This window comes from Dermochelys coriacea, chromosome 12 (assembly GCF_009764565.3).
Source record: "Dermochelys coriacea isolate rDerCor1 chromosome 12, rDerCor1.pri.v4, whole genome shotgun sequence".
Taxonomy (NCBI): domain Eukaryota; kingdom Metazoa; phylum Chordata; order Testudines; family Dermochelyidae; genus Dermochelys; species Dermochelys coriacea.
In genome coordinates this window covers 43,046,849-43,068,673 of record NC_050079.1, presented here as the reverse complement: position 1 = coordinate 43,068,673, position 21,825 = coordinate 43,046,849, and the positions used below count along the sequence as shown (strand labels likewise).

Below are 21,825 nucleotides of genomic sequence, written 5' to 3'. Positions count from 1 at the left end.
TGGCTTCCTTTGGGCGGTGGCGGCACTTTCTGCTGCTGTGGCTGCTGCACTTTCTGCTGCTGCGGCTGCTGCACTTGCCGCTGCTGCTGCTGCAGCGCCTCCTGCAGGCTCTGCTGATATTGCTGGTACTGCTGCAGCAGGGCGCTGGGGGACAGGCCTAGCAGAGCCTGCGACAGAGCGGGACTGTAAGGGAACAGGCCTTCCATGCCGTACATGGGCTGCAGGTACCCGCTCTGCAAGGCCCCAGGAATCTGAGGGGCGTAATAGGGTGAAAAGCCTGGGACAAAGTAGGGAAGGAACTGGCTTGTAAGCAAGGCTGTTGGGTCCGAACTCAAGGCAGCCTGCAGTGCCTGAAGCTGGGCAGGCTCCACCGCGTACTCCATGGTGGGCAGGGGGGCGGAAAGGGCCGCTGCAGGTGCCTCGCCTTTCTCCTTCTTGGGCCCCGGCGGGGAATCCCCTTTCCCTCTTGGCGCCTTCTCCTTCTCCTTCATCTTCTCACCTTCCCTGTCCTTGCACTGCTGCTGCTGAGGGGCCAGGGCCGCGGTTGCTGGTGCTGGAGTCGGGGAGCTCAGCGAGGCGGGCGGCTGTTTATTTGGTGATCCAGATGTGGGGAGGCCAGGTGAAGGGACGCTTGTGCTGGGCAGACCCATCAGGCTGGGTTTTGGAGAAGTTAAAGCTACAGGGGGAAGCAACAATAAAATCACTCAGCACCGTGCAAGTCTAAGAGCCCTACCAGGGGCTATGGCTGAGCAGGGACGTCAGTCCACGGGCCAGGCTGGATCCCGGCAGCGTCACCGCAAGCAGGACAGGCCTGACGCCGGCTGCTCAGCCACGAGCCTGGCTGCAGGGGAGCAGCTCTGTAAGTGATGCTTTTAACCTACAACATGCTTTAGAAACGCGAGGTCAGGGTGCTAGCCTGGGACTCCAGAGACCTGGATTCAATTTCCTGCTCAGCCAGACCCCTTTGGGACCTTGGGCAAGGTCACTTGGCCTCTCTGTGCCTCAGTTCCCCCTCTGCACAATGCAGATAATAGCATTGCACTGCCTCTTAGAGGGGGTGTTCACACATACAGTAAAGACTGTCAGGAGCCCAAACTGTACAGGCCAGATAAACACCGAAGAGTAATAAATTCATCTGTCTGCTTTCCCTACCTAGTTTTGGCAACAGGGCTGTTTGACTCACTGTATTTAGCTGCCTAATACCTGGCACCAGAGATCAGCTTCCCATACCACTCCCACAGTGGGAGTGTGGGCCCAACTGCCTGTAGCCAGAACAGGTCAGGACAGAGTCCTGTCAGCCATGGAGGCAGAGGGGCAGTGCTGACTTGACAAAACGCCACAGGTGGACAGCAGCAGTGATGGGGGGGGGGGGGTGAAGGTGCTGCAATTATTTTTCTGCTAATGAAAATAAGTTTTAGCCTAAAAATATTTAAAATTGACAAACAGCAGGAAAGAAGAGAATGGAGGAGGGGAAGACAGGGAAGGAAAGGAGTGATGCAGAGCAAGAGAGGGGAGGGGAAAAGCAAAAGAATCGTCTAGAATAGGTACAAAAGAGGAGCCCTCCTTTTCTTGTTTTCTTTGCCAGTTCACTGACTCCCACTGTTCTCCTTGAGGAAAGCAGATCTTCCCCTAATGCCAGTGTCCAACCACTGGAAGACCTCTCCCTGCCCCCACGCTCTTTTCTTAGTTTGTCAAAATCCCTCTCAATGGTTGCAGAATGCTGACAAGTGTCTGCTTTCCTAGGAAATGTTACATGGATATGAAGTACAGAATCCCCTTGATACTAGAGATGCTTGGAATGTCCCTTATTTGGCCAGGACAGATGAATGTCTGCCACAATCCATTATTTAGGAACTGCTGGAGGGTGTCCAAGGGGGTCGGAGAGAGAGCAGCCAGAGAAATATTGGCGAGGCCAGGGAAACCAACAGAAAGGAATAAGCACTTGCATTGTAACTAACTTGTTTCGTGTATGAAGTGATATGATGTTTGTTGTGTTCAGCCACAGGACTGGAAAAGCAAGTGAAAAAGCCGGTGATGGGGGGAGAACAGCTGGGAAACCATCGTAGAAAACAAGAGGGGCAGGTAAAGAGACAACAATCCACAACTCTTTTACTAGCCAACATCTTCCTTAGGCAGTCAGACAATCCAATCCCAGATCAGCTAGCTAAGCGAGGAATATTGTGCACTGCAAAATGTAAGGGCTGGAAAAACTCTAAACTTCAGAGAGGCAAAAGCAGCAAATGTGTACCCCTGTTCTCCTCTCCCGTCCTGAGAAGGAACCAGTGTTCAGTGGCAAACTGGGAGAGTCTGTTTCTAAAAGCCACGCTTTATCACATATTGAATGCCAGGCTGCGGCCAGTCACCACAATGACCTTTCCCTTCCCTGTCAGCTCTTTTTAGAGTGTAAGGCAGATATCTTCAAAGGCACCTAGCATTTCGATGGCCAATTACCAGTAAGCAGCTTGCAAAAATCTCAGCCTAACCTCTTTGGGGCAGGGACTATGCCCTCTTTTGTGTCCGTACATTGCCTAGTACACTGTGGGCTCCACTGCAAACAATGTAGTGGGTCTGTCTACACAGCAAAGAAAATCCTGCAGCTGGCCCATGCCAGCTCACTTAAGCCTCTGGGGCTTGGGCTATGGGGCTGTTCCATTGCTGTGTAGATGTTCCAGGCTTGGCTGGAGCCCAAGTTCTGTGACCTTCCCACCTCACAGGGTCCTAGAGTCCGAGGCTTGGGTGGGAGCCTGAACACCTTAACAGCAATGGAACAGCCCCGCAGCTCAAGCCCCACGAGCCACAGCCATGGATGTCTAGCTGCTGGGTATGCTAATATTAGACATATGCTAATAATAGGATTGTAGTCACAACTCAGACCCCTGGTCCTCTCGTTGCTGGCCTTTCTGAGATACAACAGTCACACAGCCTCATCTGACTAGGCACAGGCCTCAATTTAGAAGTGCTAGTTTGTAAGAATAGAAGTAATTAACCCCACAGAAGGGATTTTTAAATATAAATAGCTATACATGTGCTGCTATGGACTAAGCACAAGTGACTCCTTTATGGTAGTGTTGCCAACCCTCCACGATTGTCCTTGAGTCTCCAGGAATTAAAGATTAATCTTCCATTAAAGATTATGTCATGTGAGGAAACCTCCAGGAATAAGTCGAATCAAAACTGGCAACCCTACTTCTGGTGATGGTAGTACATATGTTCCCAGCGTCACAACAGCCAAAAGAGCTTGTGATTAGTCAGACATCACCAATGGAATACAAGAACTGTAAGGTAACTCTTTCTGGAGGGATATAACTGGAGCATTCTCATGAACAGATCTGCTCTGGTCAGTATTGACGACTCTTATTCTCTGCTTCTGTCCCAACCAAAAGCTGTGCCTGGTCGCATCAAAGCATGAAGTCATTTTCCATTTCCTGTTTTGGTGCCGGCCAACCAGATCATCCCATGTCAGCTGATCTGAAAGTTATTCCCTCTAATACCAGAGCTAACTAACTTCCTTCCAATTCATGTCCCATATCAATTATGAAATACCAGTCTTCCAAACACAAGGAGGGCTCCTCACTGAGAGACAGTTGCATAAACTGATCTCTGACTAATGAGGGTTAGGAGATCCTCCTCTAAAAGCATGTTCTCCTGTCACTGCCAATCGCAGGGCTTCTTGCGCCTTCTTTTGAAGCAGCTGATATTGGCCACTGTTGGAGACAGAGTACTGGACAAGGAGGACCTCTGGTTTGACCTAGACTGGCAATTCCTACATTCTTACACTTGGTTTCCTGCAGTAAATACTAGACCTGGATAAATATTAATTTGAAATCTAAATAAATTTGCTTGTGTGTCAGCTCTTTTTTGCCACATTCTATCAGCTTTTGCAAGGTTAATTTTTACCAGCATGGATACCTGCAGGAAGTAAATTTAAGATTTACTACCTGTGAACGTTTATCTGATTATAAAGGTTACACTCATCCCTCGAGGGAAGAGAAACAATACCACGTGCCTTTTGTGATGTATCACAACTAAATAATACAGCTTTAATAACAAGTCACAGAGTACATGAAATTTGCCAGATATTTTCACCAGATAATTTTTGAGAAAAAAAAAATCAGCATCTGTTTGTGGACAACTACAAACAAATAAAAGGCAAAAACGCATAGAATAAATTATTCCCTATAAATTATTAATTTATCTCTGTTGCATACTTTTATCAAAGTCTTTCTCAAACTGGAGTTATTCCTACAGAAGAGACCCCATTTCCCTTCCCAGGTACGCAGTACTTATGGGTGGTTCCTTGGATGTGTAATAGCAGTTTGCTATAATCACTTCCCAAGGTCTATACAAAGTTGTTGTACCTTGGCATTTTAGGCCTGATTTTTTTCCTGACTGGAAAATAAACCAAGGAAAGTCCCAGTTTGGAGAAGCAGAAAGAAGAAAAGCCTTAGGAAGCTGCACCAAGGAACTTGTCTACATTAGTCTTCCCCACTGAAATTTCCCATGGGTGCAGCTCCACTGGTGGTAGGAAAAGTGTAGACGTGGTGCTGGCAGTTGCTGGCTTTTTAACCCTTGTTACTAAAACTGGTGGGAAATGTTAGGGAAATAAGGCCTAGTGCAAAGAAGGCCTCAAAGGAAACCAGTAACCCCACATTCCCTTTCTCTTAGAAGCTTCCCTTGATTGGGCAGGCTGGCGAGCCAAAAAAACAATATATGAAGTGGGGTAACTAGAACCAGGTAATTTACTAGGCGGCAGAGAAAGCTGTTTCAATTTCTTCCAAATAACTGAAAATTCACAGTAGCAATTTGACTCTTTCTGAATGTCTGTCATAATGCACAAGAGACTAATAGTTGATGTCTCTGACAGGTACTTCTTCCACAGCTGCACAAGCTGCAGTTGTTCCTTCATCCAAGGGGCTCAAGAGTAGAAGGGAAAGTACCTGTGCCAAGCAAAGTCATTTTGAATATCAGAAAGGATTCTTAAACTCTCTCCAGATTAGGGAGAGCTAGGCATGGCTATTGCAAAGAACTGAACAGACCGAGTTTCTAAATTCTTTTGTCCTTACTGGATAAAAATTCATGGATCCATAAACCTCTAATGCTGCCTCTGCCTTTCCAGTATGGGAAGCTTTGGGCATACAGCCTTGATGTGGTTCCAAAGTTTATGTGGTATTTAGATATTCCCTTAAGGCAAGAACCTAGTATTTTGTGTGGAAGTAAATGCACCCTAATATAACCTCACAAAGGAGATGGATTAATAGTGGAACATGAAGCTGGCTAGTTTTCCCAGCAGAAGGGATAGCCAGTAACAATATAATCTCCAGGGCTGTGAATCTTTATTGTACGGTTGTTAATAGCTCGGGCAAAAGGAGTTCTGCTGAAAGGGCTTATAGCATCAGTCCTGTCCACTGCCGTTGGTAAACAAGCACCTGAAAAAGAAAAGTCTCCTGATGCCCTTAAGGGGAAATAAAACAAACACTTTCATTTTCTCATAGGTAGGGCCCATATTTTCAGGGATCCACAGCTGTGGGATTTGCTGCAGCATCCAGCCTTTCCCACAGACGTGTGCTGCAGAATCTAACCCTTCGTTTAGGGAAATTCCAGCCTTACAGTTGCAAACTGTTCAAAGGTGAACTGAGTGCAAACTGATGCAGAATCAGGAGATACTGCAGACAGCCAGAAATAAGCCTGACTTTAAGCTGTGCCTCTTAGGAGACAGCTCAGGAGGTGAAAGGTCACCTTTGTACCTCCCAAAGCCTGAGCTGGGTCAGGGCAAGAGGGGCAGCATAAGGCCATTCCTGGCAGGAGAGAGCCAGCAGCTTCTAGCTTCTTTACACCACAGCAGCAGCATAAGGGCCAGAATACAGCAAGAACTGGGGCAAGTAGCTTTCAGTGAGGTGCAAAATGCCCCATTTATCTTTGTATGCTGTGGATTCTGAAAACTAATTATAATAATTTAAATGCTAGCATCGTTAACCATCTAGGGGCATGCCTACACTGCAGTAACACTCACAGATGGCCTGGGTCAGCTGACTTGGGCTTGCAGGACTGGGGCTATGGGGCTGTAAGACTGCGGGTAGCAGTTTAGACTGGGGCTGGAGCCCGAGTTCTGGGAGCTGCAAGATGGAAGGGTGCTGGAGCCTGGGCTCCAGCCCAAGCCTGAACCTCTACACCGCATCTTACAGGCCTGCAGCCTGAGCCCCACAAGCCCACGCGGGTGTTTAACTGCAGTATAGATACATCCTAACTCCTGATTTTAGCAGGCACATCCAGTTACGTACTTATCCACTGCTGGATGCAGAGATCGATACTGGGGCTGGTGCAGCTGAGCGGATTGCTGCTGTCAAGAGTGGCTGGAGTGGGAAGCAATGGATTCAAGAACTGCAAATATTTTCAAGACAATTTTGCTCTTGCCCACAGCAAGGAAGGAAAGAGGAACTGCATCCCCTCTCAGTGCCAGTCCCAAACCGCCCCCAACTCCAAAGGTTGAAAGGTCTTCCACCTGTCTAAAGAAGGGATTATTTAGCAGTGGGGACTCTGGGTTCTCCAGACCTACCATAGGAGGTGCTTGCCTGCAATGGAACCGTTTGAGTAGCAGCTGGCAGTCTGTAGGTGTGTGCAATTCCCTTGACGCTGCAATCCATATACCAAAGGTGTAAACTCCCCACCCCCATTCCACTATACCTCCACAAGACTCACTCACAGTTGACCTCCAAAGAGAAGGAGAAGAGAGAGGGTCAGTATAGCTCTCTGGAGGCAATTCACTCAGAGAGCCAGTTACCCTGGGTAAGTAATCCTTTTCTTGCCTTCACAAAGGTGTACTGCCGGAGAGTAGTAGTGGGATGCTTGAGGACGTGGGCTAAGGAGCCCTGGAGAGTTCAACAGTGATTGAAGCAATGCCCTTCTGAAGCCAGCATCTGCTCTGGATGCTGTCTTGAGACAACAATGATTTGTGAAGGTGTGAATTGAGCTTCATGCAGCAGCCCTATGTATTCCAGGTGAGGGCTTAATATGGATAGATACCACTGAAGCTGCTGTTCTCTAGTTCAGTGAGCCCTGAGATGTTCAAACACAGGAGCAGCAGCTAATTCATAGCATTTCTGGATGTATAGTCTTATATACTTAGACAGCCTTTGAGTTGAGATGGCTCGACCTCTGGAGTTTTCTCTAAAGACCACCAATAATCTGTTTGACTTCTTAACAGGATAGTCCTTTTTAAGTAGGAGCTGATTGCTTTAAATGGCCAGAGTATGTAGCCTCATCTCCCCAGGATACTGATGGGGCTTTGGGAGAAATAAAGATAGTGATATAGCCCAAAGTGAAAATCTGATACAATACTGGTTAGAAATTTGGGCTGAAGCTTAAGACAGACCAATGCAGTATAAGGTGGGTTGGCCAACAAGGTCTGCCATTCTGAGAACACTAGGACCTTCAGCAGGAAGTGATAGAGGAAGAAATATCCCATGAACTAAGAGTTCCTCTCTGAGTATGGAGAAGATTAAATTCATGGTACAAGAACCAGTAAAACCCCTGAATGGGACTGCATATGCTTGTAAGAGCCTGTAAAATGGTTCCATCAGGGGATTGGTAAATACCATGGTCCTTTTCACAGGGACATGATAAGCACAAACAGTGATGGAGCAGACCTTCGCCATGGCTGAGAATTGCTTTGCCCCTGTTAGCAAAGCCATGGTCTCTAGCATAACTTCTAGTGAGGGTTTTCTGGACTCCAGCAGCGCTGCCCTAATCTCTTCAGCTGAAGACATCCTGCCCTAGAAATTCAGAAGTCATGCTGTCAGGTGAACACCCTGCTGTTTGGATGGGATAAAGGATCTTGACTTGAGGGAGGTAGAATGGATGATCTTTGGAGAGAGCCAGAACAAGCTGTGCTATATGTAGTCTGGCACAACTAAGGTCACACTAGCTTTGTCCTGTCAAATCTTCCTGCCTCTTGTGCATTAGGGATCCCTGTCAGCTCTCAAGCAGAATTTTAGACATGGTTATTCTGACTTGCAGCAAAATAGTTCATGATGAGCTAATATCAGAAGAGCCAGTGAGATCCAGAAAAACTACTCATGCTGATTTGCAGCCTTCAGAGTTGGGGTTGTTGGCTAAAATAGTGTTTAAGGATCCTTCATTGTGAATGCATCATTCTCATGGTTTGCTTCCTGACACAAACTCCCTGTCTGTTCAGGTAATATATCACAACTATAGTATCAGAGAATCTGCACAGAATTTTCTTTGATCCGTGGGAAATGGGACCTGAGAGCCAATCTGACGACTTAAATCTTTAGCAAATTTGTATGGGCCTGGACTCTTCAGGTCTCTGTGACTATGAAGATTCAAAGCTCCTAGTGTACCTGTCAACTCAGACTGTAATTATTATCTAACGAACGAGAGCAGAGAAAGGTATCCAGGTTAAGACATTCACTGGTAGCACCCATCACAGAAGACAGCCTATGCCCTGTTGAGAGGAAACAAAGAAGGAGCAAGTCTCCTCCAGGACATGAATTACCCTCTGTAAAACTGGGAGCTTGTAAGCCAGTATTCCAGGTATCGATGTACCTGCGAGATCTGACACTAGACGTACCTGTCAAAACCAAACATTTGAGGAATGCCCTCAGGACTGCTGCCAGCCTGAAAGGGTATTCCCTGCACTGGTAGTGTTTTCTGGCCATCATAAACCTGAAGCACGTCCTGTGCCTTTACCTTCTCGAGATGTGGAAATAGCACCTTGAAGGTTGAGGGTGCAGAGCAGGGGTTATGCTTCCTAAAGAAGCTATGCATTATTTGATTTTCCTTAAATATTGGTTTAATTCATGGAGGTCCAGGATAGGATATAGACCAGCATTTCTTTTCAGAATAATAAACTTTTCCTGCACTGTGCTGTAGCATCACACTTGTATGGTTCCCGTCATCATGAGGATCAAGACCTCTTCTCACAATAGTTTCTTCTGAGAAAGTACCCTGAAAAGGGAAGGAGGTTATATTTTGGCATAGCTTTGAACCTAAGGGAGAACACCCCATTCAATGATCTCTAGGGTCCAAGAGTTAAAGAAATGGCTTTCTGTGTTTGGGATAAACAGTTCCCAAAGAGAGGAGTAGAACAGGAAGATGTGCAAGGGTCCAAATCTCTTAGAACTGGTGTAGAGTCCTCCAGCACATCTTTATGCTTGCTTAGCTACAGCAGGACCTGCCATTGGGTCCCCAGAAGTAGATGCAATTCATTAGCTGACTCTGAAACGACAACTAAGGATGTTTGCAGAATAATTCAAATATTTCCTTGGGGAATATAGCACATAGGTATATACAATCTAACTTCCTAGAAATTGAGTCAACAGATGCAGGGTGTTTCAGACTTCTTTGGCTGGTTTCAACAGATCTTCATTAATAGGCTAGAAAGTTCTCTCTCTCTTCCTTGGAATTCTGTGAATTCTTGAACTTGGCAACTGCAGGAACCTCCAGAGCTAACGCTATTCTGCCCATCTTGCCCCTGAAAGGCCTAGGCATCACGCAGAGGAGAGGAGGAAGTAGTTAAGACAGTCTCATCCAGGGATGAGGGAAAAAGGGTGCCTCTAAAAGCTCTCCCACCAGTTCCCCTTCCTCCTCTGAGGTAGAGTGACTGAGGCATAAATACTGAAAGGGATGCAGAAACAGCAGGCTACAGGATCCAGACAGGAGCCTGGAGGAAGAGACTTCCTGGGGAAAGGAGACTCTGATCTCTTATCATCGCTCTCCAATACAGGAAATGGAGGATCATAGGTCCCAAAAGCTCTAACTGTGCCCATATTGAGGAAATCCTAGGTAAAACTCTGGAGCTATCCAAGATGCCTTCTGGTGCTCCCCTGAGGTGAACCTGCAGCAGAATGTTAAAGAACCTGCTTTTCTCGATTTCAAGACTTCTATGGGACTGAGTTGAGATCTGGCAGGAATTGTGGATTCTGCAGTCTGATGGCATTGGCTTAGTCTAGAATTGGGGCTCCTGTGGAGGATTTCTCCATATGGTGCCAGGGAGAAGATAGTTCTGGAAAGAGCTTGACTAATCAGAAACCATTTGACACATCCTAAGAAGAACAGTCAGGTTCAGCACTTACGGCACGTCCAAGTCCTCGGACATGTCCTCCTATAGAGTCTTCAAAGAATGGTCTCTCTTATTCTTTTGGCCATGCCAATCTGATGAGTGTTCTCAGGCAGATGAAATGGCCATTCTGAAGAGCTCCTTTCTGAAACCCCAATAGTCCAGGGAAAACACACTGTGTTCCTGCTAGACTCGATAGTAGGGTCTTTGATAGAACACTTTCTTACTATGTGGCTTTCTCAAACCACTGGCACTGTAGAAGGTGCTCTCCCTAGCTCCATTCAAAGAACTGCTGTAATAACTGGGGCCTAGAAGGCCCATCTCAGTTGTGAGCTTAACTGCATGGAAATGTATGAAATGATTCTAGTCACCTGTAACAAGAAATGTGGATGGGAAAAGGTAACAAAAGTGCAACTAAGCCTGTTACAGAAGATTGTTTATAAAAATCAGTAAGAGTGGGGGGGAAGGGGAGGAGACAGTCAGTCTAAACAAATAGGCTTTACGATACCACTCAAGGACTTGTTGAGATCATGCCTGGTAAAAAAAGAGGAGGAAGGAATTGGAAATCAATGATCCAAAATTGGTGTGTTGGAAATTAGGCCTAATTGGTGAACAACGAAATGAGAGCATGGACTATTATGCCCGTCACTCCCTTTTGGGGTCCTTAAAAGAAAAAACTTTTCAGAGAAAACCGGGAAATGTGAGTGCAACAATTGCTGACTGAAAAGACGGAGTGAGCTTCATCATCACGGCCGCTACCTCCACAATCTCCTGGGGCTCTGGAATTTAACACCACATCCTTGCACGTTGGTGATCCTAATCCCAAAAGATGTGCTGACCGCACTGGGCCAAGAGAGTAACCCAGATGATATCACCACCTCCAGTGGCTCTGGCTAAATCCCAAACACCACCGGAGATGTAAGTCTTTGTGCCTCCCCCTCCATTTGTCTGTTTCCTTCCCCATCTAATTCCTTCTCTTTCCTACCTCTCTCCTTTTGCCTTCTAAGGACAGTGTAATTTAGTTGGCCAAGACTGTATGTTTTGCAACACTGCTGTAAGTCTGTGACCAGAGAGGCAGCAAAAGCAATGCCCTAGACAGCCTGACATTGATACAAGTTTGCCAGGTCTCCAGAATGGCCAAGACTGCGTGCTATGGCTGTGTTGCTCAGTGAGACTGCAAATGTGAATCAACACCAAAGACGAGTTGCATTTTCAAATCTTTGGTGTTTTTGTCTCTCCCATCTTGTGGGAGTTTGTTTTGTTTTGTCTTCTAGGAAATGGGACTGGACTGTAACAGCAACAAATAACCACAGCTTAAGACCATATCAACTAAGTTCTCTTTTCCCCAAAAAGGATTGTTATTACTATCTCTAAAAGACTGTCAAACAGGAGCAGCTTCCTTTTAAAAAAACTCTCTTCAGCTACAGGAAATGGGAACAAGAGATGTTGTTAAAATGAAAGCCTTACTTATTTTACATTTCATATGCTTTCAACTCCCCCCTTCTTTTCTATATCTTTAATAAAAGGTTAAAGATTTTTAATGGTGTGTTTGCCATGCCAATAACCCCTCCGAGCTCTCTGTATTCCAAACCCTGGAGCTTGTTTAAAACTGTTTAATGCTGGACAGTTTCAGGGTCTCCTTGTTAGGAGAAGGTGTCCCTGACTCATGCACTATACCAGAGAGCAGCTTCTGGAGCTGAATCTCATAGTCCTTTTGGGTCCTGTAACAGCTATGGCAATTTCCTGCAATATCTTTGGGAGATCTTACAGTATTAAGTCGATGTCTCATCGTGGGCCAGTGACTGTATGTAGTTCCATGGAGGAGGGGGACTACAGCCCTCCAGGAACAAAGAACAGTAGGGCGGGGCCAGGGGGTTATTTGGCATATTCCCTGCTGTAACACCTCCAGAGAGGTGCCATCTCCTGGGGAGGCTCACGTACACTAGTTCAAACTGCATTCACCAAATGCCAACAGACAAAGAAAAGACTTTTGGAAAAATGGCCTAAGTTTAAACTGATTAAGGGCCTTCTTTTCATGACTGCTCCAGCTGGTGAAGGAAGAGGAACGGAGGGACCACTGGGAAGATGGAACATTCATATTCTCTGTTTATGGAAAGTAGGCCATAAGGGAATTGTATTTCCCTTTTACTGCCAACTATTGCTCAAAAAGAATCTGTGGCTGCCTGGATTGGCATGTAGGTGCTATTGTAAGGCACTCTGAAGGCTAAAAACCACCAGATTTTCTATCACCATTTCTACAATGCAGTTTGTGTTGTCAATACAAACATCTGCAATATACTGAACATTTGGGAGCAGCCCTAATTTGAATTTAATGTAAAAAGAAACAACACAACAGATATTGTATTGACTGTATTATTCCTTTTCTTATTTAATTCAATAAAAGCTTCAATTTTCATGTTACTTGAAGGTGCTAGAGAATTTACAGGATGTGTCAAAGCAAGCAGGGGTCTTTGCCCCAGAGTACACAGGGACTTGCCTACCGGATATGGAGAGAGACACAACGAGTTAGTAAGTCTCTTGCCTTGCTAGAGAACATGGATTAAGAAACTAGAGGTAAAATAACTACTCTTTATAGCCTGCCAAGTAACATGAGAACAGAGGGCTCATGAACCGGATTTCAGACATTGCCAAGGAAACAGCCATTTGTGCTGAAGATGCAATACTAGGGAAAATGTCACATTTGAGCAGAGAGATGATAGTTCCAGAACCCACCTGTGTTGGATGGAGTGAAGCCTGGCAAGGATGGGCTGTTGAGGCCTGGGAGCAAGACTGGAGGGATGCCCTGTAGTGCTGGGTACGCAGTAGGAAGGTTAAGAGCTTGTAGAGGGGTATTATCAAACATGCCCTGCTGTTGAGCTGCCAGACCAAGAACCTCATTGGCTTTTTTGATCCGGTCCAACTCCTGCTGAGCCATCAACTGACGTACAGTAGCAGGGTCAAAGTACTCCTTCTCCTTATCCAACTGGCTTCCAATGGTGTCTTTAACTTTGGAGATATGCTGTTGAGAGAAGATATGGTCACGTACAGACAGCCGAGCGCTGTACTTGATGCCACACAAAGTGCACTCTGTTTTGGGTCCCTCATAACTTGTTTGGTTTATACCAAAATGCTTGGCCATGCTTAGCTTGGACTTCTTCTCCTTTGCCCTAGCATTCTGGAACCAGACCTGAACAACTCTCTTTGGCAGTCCAATGTCATTACCTAGGACCTCACACTCCAGCATGGTAGGCGTCCTGTAGTCGTTAAAGCATGACTTTAGGACTTTTAGCTGGAGATTAGTCATTTGAGTGCGAAAGCGTTTCTGCCCTGGCCGATCCCCATTGTCTCCAGACTTGCCCGCTGAACCACTGGCACCAGGGCTGGGTGAGCAGGGGTCTGCAAGGCTGGAGGTTTCGCTATAGTCCACAGTACCTTCATTGTCATACTCTTTACTATAAAAGCTGGGAGCTGGGCTGACAAGGCCAGAAGACAATCGATCTTCATACTCAGACATTGCTATCATGGCAGCCTTTGTCAGGCCCTCACTAGGTCCTGATGTTGATTTGATTTCAGTTGCAATCCCCGTTGCACTATCATTGTCTGCATTGCCTTCATCTCCTGTTGTAGTGTCTGTGATTGCAGTGTTGACAGAAGAGCAGTCATCATTGTCCAACTTTGTTTGGTCAAAACTCAGATTAACTGAGGATATGGAGGGGCTTTCAAAGTCTTCTATTCCTTCCACTTTAATGGAGGATGGACTAAGCAGAGTTCGAGGTGAGAGCTCCATAGTTTTGCTTGCTGGTGAGAGAGGAATACCTTGACCATCACTACTGGTTGGTGGCAAGTGGGAAAAGCTTGCTCCATCAAAAATGTCCCCCTTCATTTGGAGTCCTCCATCACAATCCAAGAGCATAGCAGATAAAGTCAAGTTGTACCCAGCTCTCTTAGCCTCATGCCAGTGACGGGATCGGATATGAGCTTCCAGAGCCGTCTTTGCTTTAAAGAGAGCTCTGCAGAAAGGACACCGTCTATGGGCTTGGGCAGGCCCCACAGCTCTAAACTGCCCTTTCCTTTCCCTTGCTCGAGTGTTCTGAAACCAAACCTGCACAACACGTTTTTTCAAGCCCACCTCATGTGCAATGTGATCCAACATCTTTCGTGTAGGGTTAGAGTCGAGCAGGTACTTTTGGTACAGAATTTCCAGCTGTTCTGGGGTAATAGTTGTCCTTAGACGCTTATCTCTCTGAGGTTCTTCTCCGCCAGTCCCACTGTCATTTTCCCCAGGGCTTGCACTGGCCTTTTCCTCCAGCTTTCTCTTCAGAGTGTTCATTGTAGACGTTGGGGTTGAGGGTGAAGTGGCTGAGCTTGCTGGAATCTGAGGCAGAGTTCCAGATAGCAGCTGGCTTGCAAGTAGTGGATTACTGGGGTCAAAAAGCATGAAAGGCATATCTAGTGTCCTGTCCAGAAATTGCGGATGGATAAACTGATTTTGTGCACTCAAAAAATGAAGCTGCTGATGCTCCTGCCAATGCTCAAAGGAGGGAAATGCCAGTTTACATTGGTCACACTGGTACGGGATTAATTGAGGAGGTAGGTTTGCTAGTTGTTGCGGGGTGGACGTATGAAGGGGCTTGAGGGAAAGATGTGAGAGTTGAGATGGACTTGGGCTTGATTGTGGCAAAGGACACTGGGGTGGTTGTGCCTGTGGCGGAGGCTGTTGTTGTAATGAGGATGGGGGGGATAATGGTGAGATCTTTTGGTGTGTTGAACTTGTCTTCTGTTCTGCTTGGTCTTGCTGCTGCTGTGGAGGCTCTTGCTTTGGTTGCACTTGCTTGTCTTGAGTTTGGTTTTGCTGTGTACTTGGAGGTTCAGATTGCTTTGGTTTCTCATCTGTAGCTTCTATTTTAGAACTATACATGGAGGAGTCATCTGTCTCAGCTGTGAGCTGCAAGAAGGCTGAAGAGGTTGCATTAGCTGAAGATGTGGGGGTGCTGTAAGCTTGAGAGGGCATTGGTGTGCTGCAGGAGGAACTGGTTGGCGTCAACAGCTCCATTGCATCCATAGAGTCTTCATTCTGGCTATCATCCTGTCCATCCTCATCCTCATCCTTATAACAAAGCTTTTTCTGGTGTTTGATAAGATCAAAAATGCGCTGAAAGACTAGACTACATTTTTTGCACTGGTAGTTTAAGTTGCTCGTTCGAATGTATCTGTCATTTGTAAGCTCCCGCCGTTCCCCATCTTTGCCTTCTCCTTGGTTCTCATAGTTTTTCCTAGCTTTCTGACGAGCGTTCTGGAACCACACCACTATAACCCGTGTAGGGAGGTTCAGCAAATTAGAAAGTTGTTCAAATTCATCATCCTTTGGATAAGCATTAGCATCAAAAAAGTCCTGTAGGACTCTGAGCTGGTAATCAGTAAACCGTGTCCTGGAGGACCTCTTGCTTCCCCAGTATTCATGCTTTTGAGGTTCTGGAGAGGGAGGCCGTGAGTCTATCTTCAATTCTTCCAGGCTGGTAATTGGAGGATTGCTGAAGTTGTATGGGGAATCCTTGTTGCGCTGGCGTTCTTTGAACAGAGTGTTTCTAAACCAGTGTTTTATCACTTTCTGTGGCAGTCCAGACTTGTCTGCCATCTCTTTGATCTGTTCCTCACTGGGAGAGTTGTTAATATCAAAATACTGCCGAAGAACTCTGAGCTGGTCATCTGTGATCCGAGTTCGTGGCCTCTTGTTCTGCTGTTGCTGTAGAAGGCTAGGGTTGAGCTGATGTTGATACAGCTGAGCCAGGTCTGCAGGTAGAGGGTCTACAGAACCAAGCTGAGGTGGTAACTGGGCAGGTAATGTTTGTAATGGCATAGTTTGCATCATAAGTGGTGAAAAGATGGGCAGCTCCATTGGCATAGAGAGCTGGGTGAGTGGCACAGATGGCTGGGCTGGTGCAATTGTAGGAGAAGTAATAGGTGGAGCAGAAGTAGGAATGGCAGGAGTGGAAGCTGGCTGAGGAGGTGCTGTAGGGAGTGGAGGTGGAGGAGGAGGTGGAGGTGGAGGTGGCTCTGGAGTCTGAGGTCTCAATGGATACAGTTTATCATAGTGCTCTCTGTACTGCTTGGCAAACCTCTCCAGCTGCTTAAAGGGGAAGTAGTGTTGGTGAACGTGCTCTTGGTGACTCTTTAGAATGAGGATGTTTGAGAAAAACTTGCCACATGTGTCACATTCAAGCTTTTCCAAGTTCTCACCCTGCTCTGTCTTCCCATTTTTCTTTTGCACCTTCTGCTTATTCTCGTTGTACTGAATAACCAGCTCAAAGCCAAAGTTTTCTAGCAAGGCTTTCGTGGCATTTCCTCTTGCATCAGATGCGATACGTGGAGGAAGTAGGGAGGGTTCTGAACTATTGCCTGGGGCAAAGTCTTTTTTGTCTTTGGACTTTAGGTTGTCAGGCAGAGACTCCTTAGACAACGAACTGCTGTCTCCCCTCTCTGCATTTTCCCTTTCCCTCTGGGTTTCTTTTTCCTTCTCCTTAATAACTGATTTGTTTTTTTTCTCGTGATGCTGGCTCTGTTGTATATGGACAGAGTGAGACTGTGACAAAGATAGTTGGCCTTGCTGCTGTTGTAATATCTGTGTATGGCTCTGCTGTGGGAGCTGAACTTGAGCCTTTAAATCTTCCAGCAAATTTGGACCAGTACCAGATAGTGTTAGAGCACCACTGGTCACAGGTAAGCTAACTTCTGGATTGAGCTGGAACTCGGCACTGGGGATGTAAAATGGAAACAGAAGATGCTGCTGTTGCTGAAGCTGGAGTAGGGTCTCTGTGCTCATGGGGAAATGTGGTAAGAGAGCAGGGTTGAACAGCTGAGACTGCAGGAGGGCAGCTTGCTGCTGCAGCTCTTGCTGTAGGTGGGCCTGGACTTGGGCTTGTGCCTGTGCCAAGGTTTGAGCTTGCTGCTGCTGCTGCTGCCTGGACGCAATCATGTCTGCCAGTTTCTTCCGGTTGACGTCCTTAGGCTCAGAAGGGGAGGCGATGTTAGCGCTAATGGGGTTACTAGAAGGTGGAATTCCCACACTCTCACCGGATCCCTGGTTGAGTAAACTAGGGACTGGAGCTGTGCCAGCATTGCTGGTGTTGGTGGTTGTGAAGGTATTAGAGCTGCTAGTACTCACTGGACTTGGTGTGGACGAACCCAGAGAGATGCTGCTGCTACTGCTATTACCAGTTCCATTACTATTGCCACTGCCACTAGCTGCCTCCAGCTTGGCAGCTCGAGCCTTTGTCTGGTGTAAGACAGACCTCATATGGATCTCCAGCGTAGAACTCTGGCTGTAGGCCACATTGCAAGTGTTGCACTTAAAAGGTTTGTTGTCTGGACTGCTGGTAGGTTCAGGTTGCCCAGTAGCAGACTCCTGAAGGGCTCTTTTCAGTTTATGCAGATGAGAAACTGAATTGTAATGGACCAAAAGAATGTTCTTTTGTGTGAAAGATTCTTTGCAGACTGTGCACTTGTATGGGCGAGATGGATCGAGAAATTTCTCCATGGTGAAATTAGGACCTTTTCTGAAAGGTAGGGCCCTCTTAGGTTCCAAGCCAGAGTCTTCTTGTACTGACCCAGAATCACTGCCAGTAGGACTCTGTTTATCTTCTAGGTCACTCTCTTCCTCTTTATCATCTTCAACAATGATAGTATGGTCGTCAGCCAGCGAAGGATCACCCATAGCTAAGAGGTCTCCATTGACCAAAAGCCCACTGTAAAGCTGCTGAATGTCTGCTTCACTCAACTCCAGATGACTTGTCTCCAGGTGCTTCTTCAGAGCTTGGAAGGTTCGGAAACTGCGTTGGCAAAGACAACACATAGTAGCTGCTCTGATTACATGGTACTGAGAATGAAGCTGCAGCTTCTCGATGGTTTTGAAGGCCAGGCTGCACTGGTTGCAACGGTATTTGTAGACGTGGCGATCGGATACTGGCAGTTGGGGCCGTTTAGCATGAACTTCATTGAAATGCATCTGAAGGGCCGCTGAGCTTTTGAACACCTGGCTGCACCCCTTCTTCCAGCAAAGAAAGCCAGAGTCCTCTCTGGTGGAGCTCTGATCGGCAGGAACAGGTTTGGACTCTCCACTGTGCTCTACGCTCTCAGATGACAGGAGGCTTTTTCCGGAGTCCTCAGATGTCTCTGTAAACAGAACCGGAATAAAAAGGGTGAAGTGATTCAAGGAAGATACAGTTTAGACAGGGCTTGTCTCTGTCACTCATTTACAATTTAAATAAAAATATAAATCATTATTAATTTCTCAATTTGGATCTGATCCAGTACTTCCTCCCTCAGGCACAACAGCGTCATTTTCCTTCACCACTATTTCTGCTGAGGCTGTTACTTCTCACCAAGTATTTCGTTAACTCTCCCGCTGCCCAAGATTACCACAGCCCATGATGTAGCTCAATGGCCCTCTCATAAAACATACCTTCCCCTTCTGTAAGCAGACTACTGCTCCATAAGAGTGTGTGGCCATCCCTTCCCATCAGTCTCAGAGGGAGGCCAGGCCTCCTTGCTACATGCCGGCACATTATCCTTAGTGCAGAAGGACAGATATTCCCCCCCAATATTCAGCCTAAATTTTCCACTTTCTTAACGTCACCTCATTATACATGTTATGCCCCACTGCACAACCCTAAATAAATTTTTCTTCCTCTTTGACTTTTACACCTTTTGACTATCCATGGACTGCACACATCTCCCACATGATGGTTGTTGAAACAAGCTGGGCATATTTACCCCCCTTTAATTCCTCCCCAAATTAAACCCTGTGGTCCAATAACTATCTGTTACTTTTCCTTGCTGACCTGTCAGCTTGTCAGAGTCTTGCTGATAATGATGTGCCAAGAACTAAACATGACACTGAGGCTCATGTTCACTAATACTGCAAAGAAAGAGTGAAATTCAGCCCCTGCTGGTCCCGACTCCACGGAAGGCTGCTATGCCCCAGGAGAACTCAGCCTTTTGAGGAAGGGCAAGCAGCCGTTCCACTGCCACCTTTCCTCCAGGTTCTACCCAAGAGAGCAGAACAGTTCTGGCAGGGGAGAGATACTCCTATTGGTGGAAGCTGAGGAGGGGATCTGAGGAATCAGCACATCTCCAGCAGCCCAAGCCATGCCATTGGTGTCCTCTCTGGAACGGTGCTGTTCACATGCAAGCCGTGTGCAGAAAGGAGGTGGTGGCTGTCTTAATCCCAAACTTCCTTATAGAGCTCTCCCACTGTGGTCTCTGCACCAGGCTCAACACTGACAGAATCTGGCCTAGAGACTATCACCTCCCCATTTTGACACTAGGGGCCTCACCTATGTACCCAAAACTGTAGTGTCCTTTTTTTGCTGCCATATCACACTATAGTCAGGATTATATAGCTGGCCACTGTTACTGGTAGGCATGACTTTACAATGTTATACGCTAATAACAAAGGCCAATGTAATTTTGAGCTGCCTTGCTAACATGCCTCAACTGTGGTGTTACTTCAGTGAAATTAGTTGCTTCCTGTTAGATCTCCTGCTGTGTGCACTGGTCTTTGCAATGAATGATCTGTAGCAGAAACTGCATGGCCAAGGGATTGCAATGAGACCTTTTTCTCTCAGTGCATGGGAAACAAGAAGCTGCCACAATTCAAAGCAGGATGATTTTTTCCGGACAAGAGTTAAGTAACTGACCCGCCCGCTTCCCCGGTTCGTCAGCATTGGAGTTTCCATCTCTGTCTGGAGCAGCTGCTGGGAGAAACATACTGCTGGGCAGCACCCCTTCCGGTGTTGTCACCTGAGGGTGGCAGGACGGTGGGGAAAATGGGAGAGAGGAGAAAAAAACAAAAATATTTTTAAAATCTTTAAATAAGCAAAATGAGACATCAGCAGAGGTGTCACATTTCTTAGCTCACTGAAGACTCATGTTTATTAGACAAATCAGTCAAAAGTGTTTCTACAGTTTCTACAGTTACATTCTGGACATAATTAGTACTGCACACTCGAAGAATCATCGTATTAATATTTTTCCTTTATGTAGAATTCAGACTTTGATCACTGACAATGTTTTGTCATGGGCTGTGAAACTTCTTGTGCAACCAATTAGGTAGAGAAGTTGAAAGGCCCACCTTAAGCTACTGAAAACATAATAAGGCCTCCTAATTAAATCATAACTATAAAGTACACTGTAATCTTGGACTAGGGAGCACTATAGCACTATTTTCAAAGTGTATTGATGCAAAAAAAGGAGGGGCACAAGAAAGAAGAGTACAATTGAAGAGAGGTGACGAGAAGGGATGAATAAAGAAAGAGTGAAAAGAGATGGCACACTGTCTGAAACACAAAGCTGTTCTGACTGTTGGAAAGAAAACAAGTGTTCACTCTGGCTCGCTTCAAAATTCCGTTTGCAATCAGTTGTGCTATCTCCACAGCCCAAGACTCGAAAGCCATGATTTTTACAAGCAACTAGTGATTCTGGATAGCTCAATTTTTGGGAGCCCGATTTGAGACACTTCAAAAGAAGCTTGGGTTTTGGGCTCTGCACTTTCATAAGATCAGGCCCCCGTAAAGTAACTGAAAGTTGGGCATCCAAAATCACTAGTTACTTTTGACAGTCTTGACCAAAATGACTAGGGCTTTGACCAGTGTTTAACATCAGGCGTGCAGCAACAAAACCCTACACAACTCTGAGCACCACACGCACAGCATCTTAACGGCTGCTCTTCAACAGATGCTCCCCAACACAGCAGCTTAGGAAACCATTCAAGACCATTGTTCCCACTAATGCTATCTCATAACACAGCCACATACAGGAGCTCACCCCATAAACAAGTGCTTGATGTCAGTTCTACTGCTTTGATTGTCTGTGAGCACCTCTCACCTAGATGCTAAAAGGAACATCCTTACCATGCCCTGAGTTCTTAGGGAGCAGCAAACCCAAATTGACTCAGTGCTGGTGCTCTGACAGTGCCCTTTTCCAGCTACTGACTGCTGGGAAAGCATGGCATGTTGGAGACTGTGCTAACCTGTCACGTTCTCTAGTGAAGCTACAAAAGGCTCCCCTTCAGGCCAGGCAGAGGAATGGATTGATCCTTGCATTTCATGGCAGAACAAATGATGTGATTACGTTCATACAGTACAGCTACCTACCTTCTTCTAAGTGAACTTAAGTCAAAGGCCACAAGGTGCATGCGGGATGACTAATGAAATGCTAGCAATGTCTGTGACTAAGGTATAGCTGAAATACTGTGAACCCTAAATAGGACATGATGTCTTCCTCATTGGCACTAATGTAAAGCCTACACAGCATGTGTAGGGAAACAGGGTCTGGTCCAGCAATGCTCAGGTTCATGGGGAGCAGGAGCACGTACACGGACAGCCTCAAATGAAGATTTGATTGAGAGATATCTCGGATGTCCGACAGCAGAGGGAAGAGATGCTGTGACTGCTCTGGTCACTCACAGAGCTGTGCAAGATGAGCGGTGCTTCATTTGTAATGAAAGAGGTGCTGGAGCTCAAGTGATTTTTTTTTTTACTTTGGTAACTGACAAAGCAAGCCCAGAGGTGCCGGGAATCTGAACTGCCAAGGCTAGCAGTTACAGGATTCAGCCCTGGCATGAATTAAGCACTGAAGGTGAGTGTGAGACAGACACAGCATTTGTGTTTTACAGACATCTATACCCTGTAAAGGCAGCTGCCACTGACAAAGCACTAGGAAAGGGGCAGAGAATGCCAAACTCATTCCACCTT

At 46.3% G+C, this 21,825-nt stretch overlaps 1 protein-coding gene across 1 annotated transcript in view; it reads right to left on the bottom strand.

The window, feature by feature from the left end:
* The window catches only part of ZFHX3 (zinc finger homeobox 3), a 296,035-nt gene that overhangs the window by 901 nt on the left and 273,309 nt on the right, over positions 1–21,825 (bottom strand). Inside the window, 3 exon segments of the mRNA XM_043494742.1 lie at positions 1–676; positions 12,809–18,244; positions 19,771–19,873. The exon segment at positions 1–676 is cut by the window's left edge and continues 901 nt beyond it. Of these exon segments, the coding sequence (XP_043350677.1) occupies positions 1–676; positions 12,809–18,244; positions 19,771–19,873 (6,215 nt within the window).